Source organism: Chaetodon trifascialis, chromosome 8 (assembly GCF_039877785.1).
Source record: "Chaetodon trifascialis isolate fChaTrf1 chromosome 8, fChaTrf1.hap1, whole genome shotgun sequence".
Taxonomy (NCBI): domain Eukaryota; kingdom Metazoa; phylum Chordata; class Actinopteri; order Chaetodontiformes; family Chaetodontidae; genus Chaetodon; species Chaetodon trifascialis.
The window spans coordinates 7,890,428-7,901,827 of NC_092063.1; the positions used below are offsets into that span (position 1 = coordinate 7,890,428).

At 38.8% G+C, this 11,400-nt stretch overlaps 1 protein-coding gene across 2 annotated transcripts; it reads left to right on the forward strand.

Moving 5' to 3' along the window:
• The first annotated feature begins 6,529 nt into the window (after nt 1–6,529).
• Nucleotides 6,530–10,728, forward strand: prim1 (DNA primase subunit 1). Of its 2 annotated transcripts, none has more exons than XM_070968714.1 (13): nt 6,530–6,767; nt 6,941–7,098; nt 7,192–7,298; nt 7,417–7,490; nt 7,593–7,729; nt 8,065–8,123; nt 8,278–8,387; nt 8,581–8,672; nt 9,327–9,459; nt 9,546–9,615; nt 9,715–9,827; nt 10,185–10,283; nt 10,388–10,728. In XM_070968714.1, exons 1-13 carry the CDS (start codon nt 6,659–6,661, stop codon nt 10,405–10,407), a joined length of 1,281 nt encoding a protein of 426 aa, XP_070824815.1. In that variant the 5' UTR covers nt 6,530–6,658; the 3' UTR covers nt 10,408–10,728. The 2 variants fall into 2 exon arrangements, with proteins under 2 accessions (XP_070824815.1, XP_070824816.1); XM_070968715.1 differs by having other exon boundaries at nt 6,698–6,767; nt 6,946–7,098.
• Nucleotides 10,729–11,400: the final 672 nt, after the last annotated feature.

Here is an 11,400-nt window from a genome sequence, read left to right on the forward strand (position 1 = left end):
TATACTTACATGCTTTACTTAAGCAAAATGTATACTTCTTCCGCCGCTGTTGATGGCCCCTCAACAGTGTTTAAAGTGCTCTTTTCTGGCCTCTCCATATCAGGCTCTTTGGATGATTCCCTAAATAAACTGGAAAAACTAATGGCATTAGACCTGCTAAACGTCAGGTCTGGCCGTGGTAAATATTGAACTTGCTAAGCAACACTTTATGAGCCATTATGAGAATGTTAATAACCTGCTGATGGCATTTAGCTCTCGCTCTACTGTGTTAAGAAGTTCACACAGTGTAGACTCATAATCTTGTTTTTAATTATTTGGATTGTTGATATTTGATTAATTTGCTCAGCTATTCAATTACACTTTCTGTGAATATTATTCCCCAACATGAAGGTCCCAGTGATGTTTGAAAGCTGTCTTCACACTGACAGGAATACAGTTCAAGGGAATGAGGCCTTCACATAGTTATCATTTTGTTGGCACAACAGTATTGAAAAACTCTCGAGCTTGTAAATGTGAAGGGTTCATACATGAATTAAACAAAGAAATAGATAACACAAGGCTCTGACCTCATGATAGCTATGGCCCTTTATGTTAAAGGAATAGTTTGACATTTTCTGACATTCCCTTTCTTGCTGAGGATTAGATCACAAGATTGGCACCGCTCTCATATCTGTACTCTAAATACAGAGCTGCAGCCAAGAGCTGGTTAGCTTAGCTTAGCTCAAGCAGGGGGGAAACAGCTTGCTTGGCTCTGTCCAAAGGTGTAAAGATCTGCCCACCAGCACCTTTAAAGCTCACTAGATAACATGGTAGAGCCTGTTTGTCTAATCCGCACAAAAACAAAAGTGGAAAAATGAGTTGTGATTTTATGAGGGTATATTTGCTGGACTGTTTGTCTTGGCCAGTCAACCAGCGGAAACTCCAGAAAATTAAATTGTCTCATTTAATTCTTGGAAAAAGAAAGTGAAAAAGGTTATTTCCCAAAATGTCGGACTGTGCCAGTGGGTCAACATGCAGAATCTGTTGACTGTGTAAATACACAAATTGAGGGGGATTTTTGTGCACTCATGTCGTCTCTGTGGAAAACCTGATGCCATCTCATCAGTTATCTGACTTGTGTCAATAGAACAACTGGCTGTGTGTGCTTGACGTGTCTCAGTTCAGAGGGCAGAGCTTCAGCGACATGTCATTTTGGAGAATGATTGATGAATTGTTAAAACATGACAGAGAAGGTTCAAAGGAGGACATTACACAGAAATACCAAGTGTCTCTCAAATGTCTATGTTTGTGTGTTTTGTGTATATCCTTCTGACTGACTGTGTGCCATATGAGAATGCAAGCAATTATTTTTACATGAAACATATGAGTGACGGCTTGTGTACGTAAATATGTTGATATTACCCATGTAGCATGTAGCGTACATGGCCGAGCGCTGCCTCCCAACCCCAAATAGATGACAGATGGCTTCATCAATCTGAAGTATAACAGTCAGCCATTGGCAGAGGAAGTGGAGCATGGCTAGTTGTGCGGAGCATAGATGGAAACAACTGCTCATCTGTCACAGACGACTCTTTGATGCCATTAATATATAGCATGAAACACTGAATGAGGACGTCAACTGCACCTGCTGCCTGATTCAGAGAGAAACAAAGTAAATCACGTCCCTCTCTGTCTCGCTTCATAGACATGTCTATCCTTGCGCTGTGCTCCTTGCCCTCACATGTACAGATAAATAACCTCATAACATGCTGACACTGACACCCACCTACTTGAATGTAATGCTTTACTCACTCATGCTCATTTCTTCCTGTTACTGGTCTTACTGTGTCTCTGTGTGTGACTGTCCCAACACTAAGTCACAAACAATATGTAAAGCAGTCTGCTTTTAATTTTTTTTTATTTCCTTTTCCTTTCTTTAAATAGAGTATTTGTTATTTGAAACTAACACATTGAATTGTTGTTTTGAGGCTGTTACCACAGCCACTAGAAGAAACCCCACCTCCTTAAACATTAGTCATTATTTGCATACAAGGAGGGTTTAAAGTTCCACATTTGGGAAAATATGCTTAATGACCGTGAGTTATCTGAGTCGAGAGATAACATTTTCATGTTATTGTTGAGCCACAGCTCAGAGCTGATTAGCTTAGCATTAAAACCAGAAGCACCAAATGTAAAAATAGCAAGGTGTGGACTTCCTGGAGTCTTGATGTCACCCTGAGGTTGCCAGGCAACAAGCAGAGACTCCAGGAAGTCAAGGGTGTCAAGCAACAGTCACAACACATAACTCCATAGATTGGATCCAGCAGTGCAACAAAAAAAATCTCCTGTGGCCCAAAAGCTGTTGACCAGACACATACAACTGCAAACAAGGTCGACTGTTACTCTGAGTATCGTGGAGGGTTTTTTTTTTCTGTAAAACTTTCCAAGAGCACAGAAAAGGGATTTTTGTGTGCTGACTGTGACCCACTGACCTGGTGCTTGTGCTGTTTTCCACCCAGAGGTTAGAAGACGTCTTTGTCTTATGCACCATGTGAGCAATTTTCATTCAAGCGAGTGGGTGCCATGTCTGAGTTCGGCATCCGGTTCATATAATACATCCATGCATAACTCCCCGAAAAACTACAACCTGTCATCTTTGCTAATTATCTAAGTGGCATTGCTCAAAGGAGGGTAATGTCTCGAATGAAATATCCTGCCAACTGCTGGATGGGTTGCCATGAAGTGAATGATGTTGATGGTCCCCAGTGGATGTATCTTACTGGCCATAGTGATTTCCTGACTAATTCTTAAGTTAAATTTGTGGATTTGAGTGAAATGTGAACTGAAAATAAAAGATGAACTGCCATGACAGTTGGTAGGCTATACACATTTACCCCCCCTCAGGATGGATTCTAAGAGCTTTGGTGATCTCTTAACTTTTCATCTAACACCATCATCAGGGTGTTTCCCCCGCTTCCAGTCTTTATCCCAAATTAAGATAACTGACTCCATCTCACTCTTCAAAGTGAAGAATCACATTTCCCAAAATCTTCAATCATGATGATAGGACTACAACCCTGATTGAGAAAAAGTTTGAACACTATGTAAAATGTAAATAAAAACAGACTGCAATCATTCAGACAACAGTTTTAAGTGTTCCTGAGCTCATGTAGTAATATCCTTTGTACAATCATGCGTTCACAAAGTGGTGAACCTCACTCCATCCTCGCTTGTGAACATACTGAGGATGCCCAATCACCAATGAACCTGTTTACCTGTGGAATGTTCCAAACAGGTGTTTAGTAGAATTCAACTTTTGTTGCTCCTGTCCCAAATTGTTTGAAAGTGTTGCTGCATCAAATTCAGAATAAGCAGATATTTACAAAGGTCAACAAAGCTGATGAGATGAACCATTAAATATATTGTCTTTGTACTGTTTTCAATTGAGTGTATATCAAAATGGATTGAAAATTTTTCACATTATTTTATTTATATTTTACACAACATCTAAACTTCTCTGGAATTGGGGTTGAAAGAGCTTAGAAAGGTTAACACGTCTTGTGCCTTTTGAATCACGTGATCAGCATCACCGCAGACTGGATGACCAATGCATGACCAGTGTGCTTCCTGATGAAAGATGACAGCACTCTGAAGATGCAGTGACTTTTATATCATCCCCAAACTGTGACTCCTCGTGTACAGCTAACATGGTGACCTATAGTGCCGGCCAACGTGCTCCATGGGCACCTGTCGACTGTCTGACCTAGATTTCTCCAAGTTATGTTTTCACCCCGTGTTTCACCTTACCTAACTTGCCCCACTGACATTTAGTCTTCTGTGTGTGTCAGGGGATGTTTGTAAGCTCAAAGAATATACCTGTATGTGATGTCTGCTTACGTACATTTGTGTTAAGCCACAGAAAAGCTCAAGTAGGACAGTTTACAGGTGGCCAGTGATGCTTTAGGTTAGGAGGTACTATATGCAATGCACATTCATTTGCACCAAAATTATGAACATACAGTGGGAATGTTGTTATAGACAGATGACTTGGTGTATATCACAAGTCTATTTCATATAATTCCTTAGACAGGAGCCAAGAAAAACCCATCACATCCCCTATGGCTTGCAGCAAAAAATTTACATAATTCAAGTAAGATGTGGTTGAGAGCTTTTACATTATGTAAATCAGGGTGTGATTAATGAATATTACCATAAACACAAGTGCAATCATGAAGTGGAAATGTATTGGCAATGTCTATTAATTGCTCTTGAACATGGCACAGTTCAGTGATGCCGCAAAGGAGAAACTAGTTCATTCCCATTAATCTAGAGCACAGGTATTTCACATATTGTTGCATATTATGCCAACAACTGGATAATTGCGCTGGTGGAGGGTAGTCCTCACTCTCAACATCTGCCTGTTTGGCAACTGTGAAAAAGCTAAATGAACTAAATTGAGAATGGAGGTGTCTTGGTTCACCAGTTGTGCACAAACAATACTGACATGCTGACATTGATTTATTTAGTTTTTAAAAGCTTTCTACCTACATTTCACATGCCTCAAATTAAAGGAGGGCTTTTGATTTAATACATCTGGTGGCTGTGGCACTGTACTTAAAAAGGTTTGAAGGGAAAATGTCTTGACATTTACATTCTGTCAAATTTCCATTTTGTGCAAAATGAAGACAGAAATGACAGAGAGGTGGAGAGAAATCTTCAAATGACAGTGACGGACAAGTCACGAGATGAGTCAGAATGGATAAATTTCCAGAGCGGGTATATTTATATTTAATGTACAGCCACAGTGCAAACAGCAACTGGTATTTTTTTATATCAGAAATACAATAACTAGCAAGAGCTCTTATCGCTGCACAGCTCTCAACCTTCAGCGTGAGCAGCGCCACTTCAGTCAGATGGAGTTTGAGGCTGGCTGGAAATACAGCAGTGAAGCCACATCATTATTAAGCAATCATTGTTGCCACTAGACTGTGTGAACCACCCAGACTAGTGGATGGGACAAAAAGGGCATCACCCCTGCCCCTCTTTGTCTTGAAAGAAAAAGTGCCCTTTTCACATGTCAATGCAAAGGTTATCCTTGCACTTTGCATGTACAGTGTCTACAACTATATCTGAAGAGGAAATGATGAAAATTAGACCATTTTAGCCAAAAAGACACAAAAGACGACAGTTGTGATTACAGTAAGTGGACATCCTTTGGTTTTTCGCCTCATTCTAGAGAGCATCTGTGCGTGCTGTTGACCTCAGCTAAGATTTTTATTTGCATTTAACTTTTTTCATAATCTTACTATAGCTGCAAATGTTTCAGCATCATTTATCTGCAATGGCGAAAATGAACATCATATTTTATGAAATGAGGCTCAGTGTGTCACCCCTGTAAATATTCCCATGAAACTGCACTGCCCCCTAAAGGTACAGAAAAGAAAATACAGTCTAAATAAAGCCATAAAATCACTACACATTTCACAGATATGGTAGTGTTTTTGTAGCTGGAATGAGCAGAAAATACTTCTCTGAAGCATTAGACACAGTAAGGATCTTGGTGCTGGTGGAATTTAGAAGATTAATTGCTATGAAACGTCAGGATCTCTGCATTTACAGCATAAAGACAGAGTCTTGAAAGTTTACCAGTTTACAAGTTCAAAGCAAATCTATGAGTTTAAATTATATACAGACATTTTTTCAACACAGATAATGTACACACTGCATTTTATTACTGTAATGAAGCTTATATTCTAAAAATTCTCCCTAGCCTTTCCACTTATGTACTTGTGTTCCATGTTTGCTTTGTTTAATTGTTAGATATCCTGATTTTGTCTAATTTATTATATTATAACATAATATAATTGTTTGTGAATTAAACTTTTGTCTTCACATTTGTAGTTAAATCACTATCACAATTCCTGATTTTCAGTATGCTCATGCAAAAGACACGTTTTCATGCAGGACAAAGAATTTCAATGTTATTTAGTTATGTCTATATAATAAGGTTGTGATAATGGCTAAATTCGAAATGCATAAATGTATTTAAAGGTTACTCCAGCATTTTCATCTTTTGAAAAAAAAAAAAAGAAAGAAAAAAGGTGATTTTATTTTTAATTTCTAAGAAAACAATAGTGTAAAAATGCATCTTCCTCTCCTTCTTATTCTCTATTTCATCATTTTTTCGTACTGTATTGCTTGATGTATGTATTTTTTTTTTCTTTTTACTATATTGATTTGTTGTATTTACTGTACTCGATTGACTACATGTCCCATGATCCTCTCTACGCTAAGCGACACTTTTTCCTTGTAGGACGAATATGTTCAGGTTGAGTCAATCTTTGAAAACGTCTTGCCTTCAGGTTCCCTGATTTATAAAGCCATTAGTCAACTTCAGCTGTCTCTCGCCTTTTTTGATTCACTTTTAGTTGCTGGTTGAGGGAACAGAGAAGCTAATTTGGGGAAATATATAACACTTATACACATTTCCGGGTCTCAGTGACGCAGTTACCTTACTCTTGTCTCATTGGTTCTCTGCTCTGCTTAAGCGTTTTCCCGCGCTGGCCTCTGTAAAACAACACACCGGACTGTCAGCCTGCTGTATTAGCAAGCTAGCTTCTTGCCCATAATTTACCGTAAGTTTACAACGGTACTGTAGCGGTTACGTTATTGTCAAGTAATGCCGTCCACAGATTATGACTCGGCCTGTCTGCCGGACTTATTACCGCTGTACTACCGACGGCTGTTCCCCTTCTCCCAGTATTACCGCTGGCTAAACTATGGAGGAGGTGAGTATCCTGCTTAAACTGCTAACAAGAAGTAATGTTAGCATGTTAAATGACTGGAGGCTTCTTTGCTCTGTCTTGCTCAACAATATCTAATATTACCTTAAACATCCGAGCCAAAGAGCCGACCACACTATAGCGGACTAATGTGTTATTTTTTTCCTCTGCAACCTCAGTGCAGAAGAACTACTTTCAGAATCGAGAGTTCTCCTTCACCCTCAAAGATGACATCTATGTCCGCTACCAGTCATTCAGCACACAGAGCGAGCTGGAGAAAGAAATGCAGAAGATGAACCCTTACAAGATTGACATTGGAGCAATATACAGTCACCGGGTGAGACAGCATGCATCTGCTGTTGCTTTCCCAGGTTTTGCATTGTGTCGCTGCAGGTGTATGGATAGAGTTTAATCTGTCTGTCACCCACAGCCCAATCAACACAACACAGTGAAGTCAGGGACCTTCCAGGCCCTGGAGAAGGAGCTGGTGTTTGATATCGACATGACCGATTATGATGATGTCAGAAGCTGCTGCAGGTAAATGTGGTTTATTTTGCTGAAGCACTGTTGTGGTATGATTGCCACTTTACATCATTTATTAATCTAGCCAATCCTGATGGTCACATCACTGAGATAACACAAAGTCTGATTTTAGTGCCGCAGACATTTGCTCCAAGTGCTGGACCCTGATGACCATTGCTATTCGCATCCTGAATAGAGCTCTTCGAGGTTTGTTTGTCATTGATTTTCTTTCAGGCTTCTGCTGATGGTATCCTCATGTGTTGTCAAAATTGGCATCAAACTGTTGTTTTGATTTATGTGATCTTCTAGACGACTTCGGGTTCCAGCACCTGCTGTGGGTTTACTCTGGCAGAAGAGGAGTGCACTGCTGGGTGTGTGATGAAGCTGCCAGGAAGCTCTCTGTGGCAGCACGCTCTGCAGTTGCAGAATACCTCAGCCTGGTTAAGGTAACAGCATTTTAGCGTTTATTAGGTTATTAGGACAAATTTATTTATTAGCAGAAAGGTTATGTTTTCATCTTTGTACGTGTGTGTCTCAAGGTGTTTCTCTCTTATTGCTTGACCAGTGGGTTTGTTTTATGTCAGATATGGTATCGGCATGTTTGACAATAACAAACACAAATGGTTACAGGAAGCTAGTCACTGATGTAGAGCTGCAACAGATTCATACATTTGATCAATAGATTTTTGAATTTTGACTCCTTTGGGTGCTTTATCATGGCTTCTATGTAGAAAAGCAATGAGCTGATGTTCATGATGTGCTATTCACTGCTGTTTTACAGGGAGGTGAAGAGACTGTGAAGAAAGTTGTGCTGACAGATCCAATTCATCCATTCATCAGGTAAGACTCAGATAATTTCCCAAGTGAAGGTTACTGCGAAGCTGTAGCTGTTCTGTTTTGATGTTTGTGTCTAATTGGCTGTCATCAAGGTTGTTGCCTCTGACAGATGTTGATGCTTCAGCTGTTAAAGAGTCTGCGCCTGTTATCTCAACAGAGAGTCTTTGACAGTGGTGGAGCAATACTTTCCCCGGTACGGACTACAGGACCAGGGCATACTCAGCCACAAGGAGTCTGTAGACAAAGTGCTTGCACTCGTGCCTGAAGATATCCTTTTCACCATATTTGCATGTTTGTCTCTTGAACATAGAGCAGATAGCTAGAAAAAACTGCATTTTCCGTCTCGCAGATTTGATTCAAATATGGGCTTATATCTTTTTATCTTTTAATGAAAATTGCATTTTTACCATGTACAAACCTTAGTGTTAATAACTGGACTTGACCTTAACTCAGTCCTTACATGTAAGAAAAGAATTGCAGCAGGACTTCCAGAACGAAAAGAAACCGGAGACCCGCTGGAAACTGATCAAGGAACAAGCCATTCGGAAACAGGTTTGTAATTCTGATCCAAACACAAAGCGAGCTCGACTACCTGCAGATGTGCTCAGGCAGATTTGCATTAACATTCATTTTTCACTATCCAGACAACATGTCCGAATACATATCGTGTTTTAATATCAAGTATAAATTTGGTGAAAGGGTGACATATCATCTTGATGTAAAACTAATAGAACAAGTAGCAAATGTAATTAAATATTTTTAGAAGGTGTTTGTTTGTCTGTTGCCAGGATCATTTTCACCAAATATCTGTGTGAGGCTGTAGCTGGTAAACCACCAATAAAAGCTGAAATTTCATTTGATTTGTTGTTGCTTTGTCAGGAAGATGAATGCCAACTATATGAGAACTTGGTGCTCAATCGATTGTTACTATGTTTCCAGCAGATTAGATGTTTCACAGCAGGCAGAACCACTCTGTGCATGACAAAAAAGTTATACTCTGATTAAATGCATTGGGGCATGTAAACACACATCTTATTGAATCACTTTATGTAGCGTGCATGTAAACAGTTAAGTTGGAATCTCTAATCAGGATGATTTCAGTCAGGTTGAGGAAATTGTTTAACCTTTAATTGATTTTTCTTAAGCGCTATATCATGGACACTAATGATAAACACAGGCACAATAATGTAATCTTTCTTCCTCCAGGGCACTGCCAAAAAGGGCCAATACTTTGAGAAAGAAATCATGCTGCAGTATTGTTACCCACGGCTTGATGTGAATGTCAGTAAAGGTGTGAACCACTTGCTGAAGAGCCCCTTCAGTGTTCATCCCAAAACAGGTGAGCACAGATCTAATGAGCTTTAATCAAGATGGCCTGATGAGCTCACTGCTGACAGTCTCATTTTGACTTCTCTCTTTGGCCAGGACGCATTTCGGTTCCCATTGACATCAAAGAATTAGACTCATTTGATCCTTTTGCTGTGCCAACAATCAGGTAAACAACCATTTAGAATAATAATCTAATTTCATGTCTCGCACTCTCTTGTGTGCAGTATTTGGCACTCGTTAGAGCTGATGTTGTAACTTTTTTTAGCCTGATCTGTGAGGAGCTGGATCGACCCAGGACAGGCGAAGAGGAAGAGAAGTCAGAGGACATCAAGGACAAGGACAACGAGAAGGATACAACAGAAAGACGAAAGATAAGAGGTGAAATTCTGAAAGCTGAATTTCAGGGTTATTATATCACACAAGAGACTTTTTTTTGTCTTAAAGTTATAAGTAAACCAACATCAGGTAATCTGGAAGTGTTTTCTGTCTTAAAATGAGGCAAATGTGGTGCCTGACCCATGATGTGCTGAAACTCAATTTAGTTTTCTTTGATATAAAAATCAAACATATGAGAGGCACCGAGAAAATGTGCAGGTCTGCGTTTCCTATAGGGAGAGTTCTTGTCCCTGTTATCACAATTCTTACTGTTAATAGGGGTTAGCCTAATCATCAATGAGAACCAGTGTTTAGTTTATTCTCAATAATGTCCAGCTCACTGATTATTTGTCTTCCCAGATTACAAAAGAACAAGTCTGGCGAAGTACGTGAAATCCTTTGATCAGTTTGTGGATGGATTGGCTCGTTCATGGAAAGGAGACCTTCTCAAAAAAAGTGGTAAGTTTTATTCTTAGTAGGTGAAATGAGGGCAGAGCGACTTTTAACAAGTCTGATCTTTCAAGAAATCCATTTTCTTTTATGTTTTTTTTTTTTCTTTCTAGATCTCCAGAAGGAATTCTGAAATGGATCAACGATCAGAAAGTGACACAGAAGGGTCTCTGTTGATTGCTGCCTTTCACTTAATGTGGGTGACGGTGCAGACTGTCCTGTTATGGGGGCATCATGTGGTGAAATGTTAAAATTTTTTCTGATGAAAAATAATTTCCTCAAGATCTATTTTGTTATACTGTCAGATTTAGTAATAATACATCCATAAGTAAATCATCTCCGTACTGGAGGATTTTCACAGTCAAATACTCATTTTATGTTGTTCCCAGCGTGTTGCAGACATTTTGTTTTTGTACAGACATTTATGGAAATAAATTTGGTATAAAGTCTTGTATTCCAGTCTCTACTTGATCATCATTGGGGTCTTTTTTTTGTTAATATTTCATTTGACATTCTAATACAATATCAGAAATTGTATACCAGTGCTCATACATGCTTACATTTTGAATAAAGAGGTCTTATTTTACGTAGACCCTGTTCATATTACCAGCTTGTCTACTTTTAGCATTTTGTAATGCAACAGCTCTAGTTGTATCTTTTCCAGATATTATGCTCTCATGTAATTCTCCAGTATTTGTATCAATAGTATCAAAAGTAAAAATTCTACCTATGCAACAAATGCCCCTGTGAATGACACATCATCATATATTATTGGACTGTTATAAGTAGTAGTTTACTAGTTGGTCTGGGTTTAGCTAATTTTAACTACTTCCTATACTGCTGGATGGTTTAATCTATGACAGTTCCTCAACTTCAATAAGATGATTATATACATTGAATGTAAAATCTTTATCTGCAAACACTAATAACTACAGGTGTCACATAAATGTGGTGAAGTAAATTCTACAATATTTCCCTCTGAAATGGAGACATAATAATAAATTCATGCCCATTATTATTATTATTATTATTATTATTATTATTATTATTATTATTATTATTTTAGTGGAGGTACAGTATTGGATAATTATTTGGTTCAGGGAGTTGACTCAGCCACCTTAGCTTT

Bases quoted from the DNA above. Each gene is read 5' to 3' on its own strand.
- prim1 (XM_070968714.1), top strand. From the start codon at position 6,659: ATGCCGTCCACAGATTATGACTCGGCCTGTCTGCCGGACTTATTACCG. The intron at 6,768-6,940 runs GTGAGTATCCTG...CTGCAACCTCAG, and splicing joins CTGGCTAAACTATGGAGGAG to TGCAGAAGAACTACTTTCAG. The intron at 7,099-7,191 runs GTGAGACAGCAT...TGTCACCCACAG, and splicing joins GAGCAATATACAGTCACCGG to CCCAATCAACACAACACAGT.